Below are 10243 nucleotides of genomic sequence, written 5' to 3'. Positions count from 1 at the left end.
GTGAAATTGGACGGCTTGGGCCGTTTTCATTGCGATTCGTGAGCGAACAGTTCTGAGCGGTTTTGTGAATCGATTCATTAAAATGATTCAATTCAAAAGAACTATCCACTGTCCGCTCCCCCAGATGCTTCATTCGCTCAACAAGGTGCCTGGAGCGTATTTGATAGAACACTATCACACTGCAGCATGGCGTCCGATGAACCTAAAGCCAAAAGGATTAAACTCGAGGAAAAAAAGCTCAGGTACAGTAAACACAAGCATCGGGTGTGAATTGTAGAATGACAGAGTCAAGCCTGTGTTTTTAAAGCATGGGGCGGTTTCTTCGCGGGCACTTTTGGGTCAGAGGTCTTGTAATGTTATTAGTCTGCGTGTCAATTAAAGTCCATGTGCTGTCAACTCAGTGTTTTCTCTCAAAAGCACATTGTTGCTGCATTGGAAAAGAATGTACCGGGCATTTTTCTATTAGCTATGAGCAATATGCCAATGAATACAGCTAATGCATTTGCTGCTAAGCTTAATTCGCAAAATCATGATCATGTGGCATTTTTAGGAGTTAAAAATATCCTAATCGTTCCAAAATAAATGTACTTATATATGATCGAATGATGTGCCCATGTTGTTATGCATGATTAATGCTTCCGTTGCCCTGGAGTGTTTAAATCGACCACTGGAGTTCGTCCCCCCGGCTCCACGTGTCTTTTGTTATGCTGCCGGACTCTGCTGCATAAAAAGTCTTCCTGCTGCACGTTGTCACATCATTAATGAACATGCATGCATATATAACACCAGTACATGCATGCATACACAATAGAAGTTGAGTGTGCGTTCAGTCTATGCTGCATGCTCAAATATTGTGTTAGTCCCTTTCTGGCGGGCATTTCTTTCCCAACCCTATTGACACCACCATACGTTACTTTCCAGATACCGGTATATGCGGTGGCTTTAGCCGTGCTGTTATTACTAAGTTTCAGCCATGACAAATGTGCCGTGAGTTATTCAGTTAACATTTGGCGCCTAAACAGTTTATTCCTAAAATCTTAAACAGGGGGCAACGAAAGCTCCTCCTATTTTGTTCATCCAATCAGCTCTTGCGTCTGAGTACTAGCGTTGCAGAGAATTTGTCTGGCTGTCATAACTTCAGTAAGCATCATCTCAAGCCAACCTCATGCCTACAGCCAGGTAGGGCTAAACACGTATCCAGCTATTTAAGTTTTTTTTATACGTTTTATAATCGTATCTTTCCATAATGTAAACAACGTTTATTTTTTAAAACTCAAATCACATGTTTTTAAGAGAAATTGGTGATGTTTTGGCTAATGGAAGGTCACGGAATGTGGTGTTTCCTTTCTGCATAGTTTGCTTTTTTACCTTGTTACTAAGATGTCTGTTTCTAACTTTTAGTTGTACCGAAATGTAGTCACTTTTATTATACGTTAAACAGCACCCCTTAAACATCTGTTTTAGAGCACGCAAAGCGTCACAATCTCCCACACTGACACATCTGTGCTTATTCACAAGTTTCCCATAACTTGTACTAAACAACTGTCTTTCTTTGAATGTAGGAGTGTGAATGGAGATACTTAGAAGAATTGTTTCCCAGTTCATTCATGTTTATAGAAAATTTATGTATCTTGTTTTCTATTTGTAAATGCTCTTTTATTTCTTTACATTAATGACACAATTTAATATATAATTAAAATACATGCAGGCTAGTTATTTTATCACATCTGTCAAAAATAGATTAGAGGCAAAGTTTTAATCTTTGGGTCTCTCCACCACATATGTCTCATCCAGGGTGAATGAACGTTCAGTCACTCAGCCAGACAGCCACGTGCATGAATGCTTAGTTTGTAATAGATGTAGTGACTGTCGAATGCTTTCTTAAATGTTTTAGTACCTATTTTAAATCATTTATGAAATGTCTGTCTGGCTAAATCTGTACTGAGTAATTCTGCCACTGACAAAACATTGTCTTGCTTGAAGCTCAATTGTGGACTCCTTGAAAAAGTACTGATACGTTTTATAATTATGTAACATGCTGCAGTTTATGCTTGACATAATCTTCCATTATTTCTGTGCTGTGTTTTTGTTGGGTTCAGTTTTGACCCTCAAGAGAAAAATGCTTGTTATGCACATAAAAAAAATATTTTGGGTGAAATACTGAAAATAGTCTGTCTGCTATCTTTAGAAGACACAGCATGCAAGTGAATCACAAAAGCCCAGTGTTTTTAGTGTTACTATGCTTGCGTCTGTTGTCAGGATTACTCGATTGTTTTCTTAATGTCTTAAATGGACACGCATGTCTTTCTTTTGCAGTCAAAATGCCCTTTTCGGGATGGGAAACCCCCTGCTTGACATCTGCGCTGTGGTGGACAAAGACTTTCTAGAAAAGTAAGTCACATGGTCCTTTTAGATTTAAATTTTAATCTGTTTCATACCATGGTTAGGTACTGCTGTACGTTTGCTTGTCTCAGTGTGTTTTCTCAGTGTTTAAATAAAGATTTCACCGAGTGGTTAATCTTTGGTCAGACCATGATAGATTTGAATAGACTTTTGGATTAATAGTACTTTTTTTCTTTCTTTTTTTGCAAAGAAATTAAACCTACTGTGTTTATTAGGCTAAGTCCTTGTTCTTTAAGGAGGAAAGTGGCACGGTCACTGCAACTGAGAGGAAATATCCTGTTTAACTCGTAGACCTACTTGCAGAGCTGCCATTCCAATACTAGTCATAAAACAATACGCCTCTACCCACACACCCCCTCCGTTACATAACCTCAAACACACTGTGACCATCTTGCCATTAGTGTCCTTGCCTTACCATGACTGTGAGGTGGCACACTTAGAAAAGTTTTACTAAGCAAATGTTTTCAGTTGTGAGCAACCAAATTTGACCTTTCATCACCATTTAAAATGTACAGATTAAACTGTTTTGATTGGTTTTGTACATAATTTAACTAGACTAATCTACCTAGTAAATATAATGCTTTTTTTAATGGTCAAAATATGCATGTTGTATTCTAACAGGCAACACTATTGCAAACAAGTTGGGTAATAATCTTAAAACTGCTGTTTCCGTCAGAACAGCCGGTCCTATGGTAGACTTTGACTGTAATGATTTCCATTTGGTTTATTCCAACGGTAGAGCAGTTTGTTTAGTTGCATGACCTAAAGTTTGCAGAGCAGAGTCAAAGAATAGATTACTAGGATGCACTGAGAGATTAGTAAGCTGATTAGATATTACCAAGCACATGATTGACCAAACACCAACTCTAAAAAGACTTTCAAGGTAATGGAAAATAGTTTAATCTTCTTGAGCAATTTGATTGGTCTATGAGAAACTGCTCCTTCAGGACACCTAAATCTCAGTAATGCCACTATGTTCTCTTAAATTTATTTTTTGCTGTCAAAATAAGGTTTGACTGTGGCTAATTTGTCAACCTTTCTTTTCATTTGAGAGAAAATAACAACCAAGATCCCCCTAGTTTACATTCATACACCAACCGTCAACAGTTAGAGGTCTGTAAGATTTTATGTTTTTGAATGAAGTCTTGCATGCTCACCAAGTGCTGCATTTATTTCATCAAAATACAGTAACAAGAGTAAAAGTGTGAAATATTACAATTTAAGATAACTGTTTTCTATTTTATTATATTTTAAAATTTAATTTATTCCAGTGATGGCAAAGCTGAATTCTCAGCAGCCATTACTCCAGGCTTCAGTGTCACATGATCCTTCAGAAATCATTCTAATAATTTGATTTGATGCTTATGAAATATGTCATCATATATTTTAAAAACATTTAATTAAAACATATAAAGATTTTTAAACTGCATTTATTTGAAGTCTTTTGTACCTTTGTAAAAGCATTTACTTGTAAAAATGACTTTGGATCAATTTCATGTCCTTGCTAAATAAAAGCATTAATTTCTTAAAGAAAAAAGTCTTGCCGACCCCAACTTTTAAAGGGTAAATAATAAATAATAATAAATTTTATTTGTAACGCACTTTATATCAAACAAAATCTCAGTGCTACAGATTTAAAACAATCAACAACAACAAAATAATAAATAAAACTGAAAAATTAAGAATTAAGAAGTAACAAATCAAAGCAATTAAAAGCTCTGCTAAAAAGGTGTGTTTTAAGACCATGTTTAAAAGCATCGACAGTCAAAGTTATACTCAAAAATCATTCTATTGTTTGGCCTTTGTCTCCAAACAATATTACCCTTGGTTTATTCTCTTGGGTAAAGGAAGGCACTCTGGTACATGTCTTTCCTAATCATGTGATCTCCATAAGGCCTCCAGTAGTTGCGATAAGTCGGTGTCTTGTTCCATAATCCTCTTCAGATGTAAAATTGCACCTTGTTAGACGAACTGTTATGACTATTTGTACCACAAACACAGACTTCAGAGAGCCGTCAGATGGTTTTAGTTTTTAAATGGACACAGAGTTCTATTTCTTCTATTATGAATGACTCATAACTGACCATGTTTTTTAAATGCAATTCTCGGATGGAATCAGACACAGAGTTCAGTTTGAAATGAAGTAGGCAAATGAATAGACTCAAATTAATGATGTTTTAAGTTGCTAAGGTGATTATGGCTCAACGAAAGCAGCTTTATTTTGGGCTAGGCCTAAGACTTTCACCTACAGCCATCTTAGTAAAATTAGCTGTCACATGTGCTTCTCTTCATCTCATGGGTAGACAGATCTGTTCTGTGTAGATTGTTCATTACAATATCTGTTTGTAAGTAAATTTCAAGGTGTTTAGTATTGTGAATAGTGAAAACAAAACATAGCACACATTCACTTAACATGAATTAAAGGGTTTCTTTACCCCAAAATGAAAATGGTCATTAATTACTCACCCTTGTGTCGTTCCAAACCTGTAATGCAGAGTTCACACTGCCCAATTTTAGCCCGTTTTTTACTCGCCGACAGGTTTTGCAAAATTGCTGACAAATGCTCAAAATCATAGGCAAATCGGTGCTCGTGCACATAAGTGGAGCGACAATCACAGAGTGTGAATGATCAAAGACCAGATTCAGAGAGAGCCGTCGACGCCTGTGAGATATTTGGCATGCTAAATATCTGGACCTGTTGGCAATTTATAATCCTGCTGTGTGAAATGTGTTCTGACTGAAAATAAAGTCGCGATGACCTACAGCCAATGAAAGCGCAAGATACAGGGCAGCGGGAGTATTTTGAAGGGTTAGTTCACCCAAAAATGAAAATTTGATGTTTATCTGCTTACCCCCAGTTAGGGCTGAACGATATGGACAAAATTTCATATCTCGATTTTCATGCCAGATATCTCGATATCGATACAATACGATATGACTACGTGTTCGGTGAAAACCAAGCATTTCTCTGAAAAATAAAAAGATTTAAGCCTACATTTTAAAAAATGGTGTCAGAAAATGTATTGTTTTTAAGGATTTCGCACGAACGATCACACAGGTTTAATCAGTCTAGACTGGTCCCTGGAGCGTATGATCGAGTGCATCACGATCAACTGCTAAATCAAAATGTTGAATTTAGCAAGAGACAGGTGTGCTCAGAGCTGTCATATATCACAACTTTTTAGTGTTTTCAACCACATACTGTTTATTTTAGGTTTCAAACATATAAATTCACATGCGTACTAAAAAAAACTATAAATTTAGAGTTTGTAAAATACACGCTGATGTCTATGGAACAGGTAATAATAATCCTTTCCATTATAATTCGACACATTCATATCCGATACACTTTGTGTAAGTAACTTCAATGTTTACTCTATTCTATTCCCAGTTCACCAGCCATTTTTAAGTGTTTCGGGAGAAATGGATGAATTCACATGTTGTAAACATAGAGGTTGTAAATCCAACAGATCTGATTCTCTGAACTGTGTCTGCGGAACAAACTAATAAAGGTGTTTAAACAACAATATACTTCCACTTGCATGTATTTGACAATCGGAATATCAGATATTTCATGCCACAGCTAACACATTTGTGAATATTCTGAATAAAAAAAGAAATCTTCTGAATATTCACCATTCCTTCAGCGTTGCTGCTGAGGTGTGTCACGTGACAAGCAATGACGCATCACCATGGAAATGCCAATGTGCCCCCCCCCACAAAATAGTTCCCTCGTCCCTGGTAGTATATGTGCGCTGGATTTAGCGGTGTATTCAAGGGCACTCGTAAACCTGATGTTTGTTGTGACTGCCAGAGTTGTATGCAGAGCAAGCGCGGAGAGGGGAAATCTATATTGTCTATATTGTTGCTTTTTTCGATAGTAATATCTTGAAAGTTCATATCTAGATAGTAGATACGATAACGATATATCGTTCCACCCTACCCCCAGTGCATCCAACATGTAGGTGTCTTTGTTTCTTCAGTAGAACACATTAAGATTTTTAACTCCAACCGTTGCTGTGTGTAGGTCATATAATGATGTGAATGGGTTACGTTCTATAATAATAATATATAATAATTTGTTACATTTATATAGTGCTTTTCTAGGCACTCAAAGCGCTTTACATAGGAGGGGGAATCTCCTCAACCACCACCAATGTGCAGCACCCACCTGGATGATGCGACGGCAGCCATATTGTGCCAGAACGCCCACCACACACCAGCTGATTGGTGGAGAGGAGATGGAGTGATTAAGCCAATCATTATATGGGGATTATTAGGGGCCATGTTAGACAGGGGCCAATGGGCAAATTTGGCCAGGATGCCAGGGTTACACCCCTACTCTTTAACGAAGGACATCCTGGGATTTTTAACGACCACAGAGAGTCGGGACCTTGGTTTAACGTCTCATCCGAAAGATGCTTTCTTTGACAGTATCGGTGCTCTTTGACAGTATAGTGTCCCTATCATTATACTGGAGTGTTAGGACCCACACAGACCACAGGGTGAACGCCCCCTGCTGGTCTCACTAACACCTCTACAAGCAGCTACCTGGTTTTCCCAGTTGGTCTCCAGGTACTGACCAGGCTTAGCTCTGCTAAGCTTCAGTGGGAAACCAGTCTTGGGCTACAGGGTGATATGGCTGCTGGTGAATTCTATGAGAGCAAAAAAAAAAATGACGCTGATATCTTAAGACACAAAACGATCAGTTTGTGTGAGAAATCGAGCCGTATTTATATACATATATTTTTTTACCTCAAATACAACGCTATATCCAGTGGTTCAACCTTCATTTTATGAAGTGATGAGTACTTTTTGTGCACAAAGAACCCCAAAAACGACTTTATTCAACAATTGCTTCTAGCCTGTGTCAGACTCTTAAGCTGCTGACGTCGTGTAAACAGTGTAGTGCTTCCAGAACACTGGCTTACAATTGGTCGATGCTGTTCATGTGAGCACCATGACGCATGCGCATAAGCCGTTCTGCCATAGAACTAGGAAAGTCGTTGTTTTATTTGTTTTTTTGCAAACAAAAAGTATTTTTGTCACTTCATACAATTAAGGTTGACCCATTGTATCCACATGGACTGTTTTAACGATGTCTTTAATATCTTTCTGGACCTTGAAAGTGGTAATTGAATTGCTGTCTATGGAGGGGTCAGAAAACTCTCACGATTTCATCAAAAATATCTTAATTTGTGTTCCGAAGATGAACAAGGGTCTTACGGGTTTGGAACGGCATGAATTAATGACCGAATTTTCATTTTTGGGTGAATTAAACCTTTAACTTAGCAATATGCCATATTTTGACCGTAATGTTTATATGCCACTTTATATCACTGAATGATATTAAAATCAGAAATGTTGTAACCTATACAAATTAAACCCGCTTCTTTTCTAAAATTTGTTCTTCTTAATGAGTAAATCTACGGTTACAAATATGCATTTTCTTTGTGTCTCACAGGTATGGACTTAAGGCTAATGACCAGATTTTAGCAGAGGAGAAACACAAGGAAATGTAAGTGTCTTTTACCAATGTTATGCTCTTTTAATACAGGACACTGTTTGTTTTGCAATTTTGGTATATTCAATGATATTGATGACTGATTATATGCTAGGGATTATCATCACTTTAAATGAAGACTAACTATAGCTTATATAAGTAACTTTCATACTGGCATGTGGCATACTCTACTTCTCTAGAGGAATTCCTTATTTAGGACCACATGCATGTGTTCAGTTTTTTTATTCACAAGCCTGTATGCCATTGGCAACTAAAGCTTTTTCACTTCATTTCATCTTTAGAGGATGTGAGATCTCTTTAGGAGGGAAGTGCCTGTACAGTGCATTACAAAGCACCATTGTAGTTTTGTTGCAATTGTATTGATGTTACACCATGTTGATTAGCATCTGATCTAAACGATTGATCCTCCTTAATGCAAAGATTAGAAGGATGTTTAGCGCATTAGTAGGATACCGACAACTCTAAATTATGTTCAGACGGCTGGATTCATCTGATCCCACTTCCCTTGATCTAATCATGTGTGAAAGCTGCTATTTGATGAGTCTGAAATTGTACTCTTTGGTCTCAGCAGTGTGTCCCATAATGACTAGACCCTTATAGATAGAAAGAGTAATTCAGTATGTGATACGGGGAGTCTGTTTCACTATTTTCATTAAGAAACTTTTGTCTGAACATCTTGATGTCATAGTTGCATCCCAAAATACACAATCTAGCTCAGATCTTCAATTGTTTCCTCTGCCATTTCTGAGTTGCTAGAGCAGGATTAGAGTACTTTTACTTAATATACAGCACATCTTGCTTTTGGTAATGGTCTTAAGAGTCACCTGAAAGCCTTAAATAGAACAGGGATGTATTGTTTACTGCAAAAAAAAATTGTGCAATTTGGGATGTATTTAAATTTCCCTTCAGTGTAGTTTGTTTAAGATGATTTATTTTTACCCAGTATACTCCTCCTTAATTGTCTAAGTTTGGAAATTGTTGATGTCCAGTCTTGTTTGGTCAGAAGGCGGCAAGTGGATGATGGAATAAATAGAGCTGAAACAGTAGGCTTATTGCTGTAGCAAAAGTAGAACATATTTCATAGATCAATTCAGCCTGCCACATCCTGATACAATGCTAGCATTTATTGAGTTTTAAAGGGGTCATGAATTGAAATCAACCTTCTATTGAGCTCATGGTATATAAAAGGTCACCGTAATATAAAAATATCCTGTAAAGTTTGAGAGCTGAAAACTACCTTGTTAGTCAAAGAAAAGCTTTTATTGACAGCGGGCTCAGCAAATGATCAATCTGCGAATGTTCTTACCTGTGACTTCAGAATCTTGTGAAATGCCACCTCAAGAACAATGCCTAATTCTGTAGCCCTGCCCACCGACTCGCATATGTAATGACATGACGTGATTAATAACTTAGGCCTACGTGGAGCTAAATCGGATTGAACTTTCAAGCAGTAAAGCATGTTTCAAACATGCCATAAGCTTCCTTCGGATTCCAATATTAGCAATGCATGGTTGAACTTTATTTTTAATGAAGATCCAGCTCACGTGGGTGAACACATTGCATTTGTTTGCTTCATTTCACTGTGTATTAATTTGCAAAGAAGACACTGGATTTGCAGACAGGATGAGATAATAAAAATTATGCTGTGGCTTCTGGATCTGACCAGAATGATGCAACACGACTGTGTAATATAAAAATAAGTCCAATCAATCGCGGGTCGATGAGAAACAAATCATTGTGTTTGTTTGATAAAGACGTTTACGAACCCTGTGGTTAAAAGAAACATTCTGGTTGACGCTTCTCCCTCAATCTCTCCTTTCTGTCATGTGAACTGACAGGGGAGCTTAAGCTAATTAAATATGCAAATCTTATCCAATCCTAGCCGTGGGTGTTTACTTCCAAGTCTCCAGTGCAGCACGCCCATCAGAACCCAGCGTTTTGAAGAGAGCCTCAAAACCAGTGTAGAAAATAACCTATTGCTTATTAGTTATGATTTTTTGAATGTAAAAACTACACGAGCATCATTAGTTGACCTCAGACAACAGTATAAAAAAAGAAACAAAGCCAGTTCATGACACCTTAAAGGTCTTTATTCTTAAATTCTTTTTATTCTTAAATTATATAAATTATATAAAACATATGTAGATTTGTTTATTTACCCTGCTAGTTAGATGTGAAATTGCAAATTAAGGGTTAGAATTCTACATCATCTTGTGTTTTGTGATCCTTTTTTACATAAAGAACTGTGAATGCAAGTACCCAAAGACAGTGTTTTATTTTCCAATGTTCAGTACAATATGCAAAAATAGTTATATA

The 10243-nt window shown here is 37.1% G+C and overlaps 1 protein-coding gene across 2 annotated transcripts in view; it reads left to right on the top strand.

Annotated features, from left to right (window-relative positions):
* The first annotated feature begins 95 nt into the window (after window positions 1-95).
* The window catches only part of adka (adenosine kinase a), a 169200-nt gene continuing 159052 nt past the window's right edge, over window positions 96-10243 (top strand). Inside the window, exons 1-3 of one of the 2 annotated variants that reach the window (XM_067420883.1) lie at window positions 96-242; window positions 2317-2391; window positions 7868-7921. In XM_067420883.1, coding sequence (XP_067276984.1) covers window positions 187-242; window positions 2317-2391; window positions 7868-7921 — 185 coding nt within the window. In that variant the 5' untranslated portion in view covers window positions 96-186. Of the gene's footprint in view, window positions 243-1112; window positions 1180-2316; window positions 2392-7867; window positions 7922-10243 lie in introns of those variants that run through there. The other variant, XM_067420884.1, reaches the window with a different exon arrangement.

The sequence above is a fragment of the Pseudorasbora parva genome, chromosome 17, assembly GCF_024679245.1.
Source record: "Pseudorasbora parva isolate DD20220531a chromosome 17, ASM2467924v1, whole genome shotgun sequence".
In the NCBI taxonomy this organism is placed as follows: Eukaryota; Metazoa; Chordata; class Actinopteri; order Cypriniformes; family Gobionidae; genus Pseudorasbora; species Pseudorasbora parva.
The sequence above is the reverse complement of the archived record's forward strand: the minus strand, read 5'-3'. Positions and strand labels throughout refer to the sequence as shown.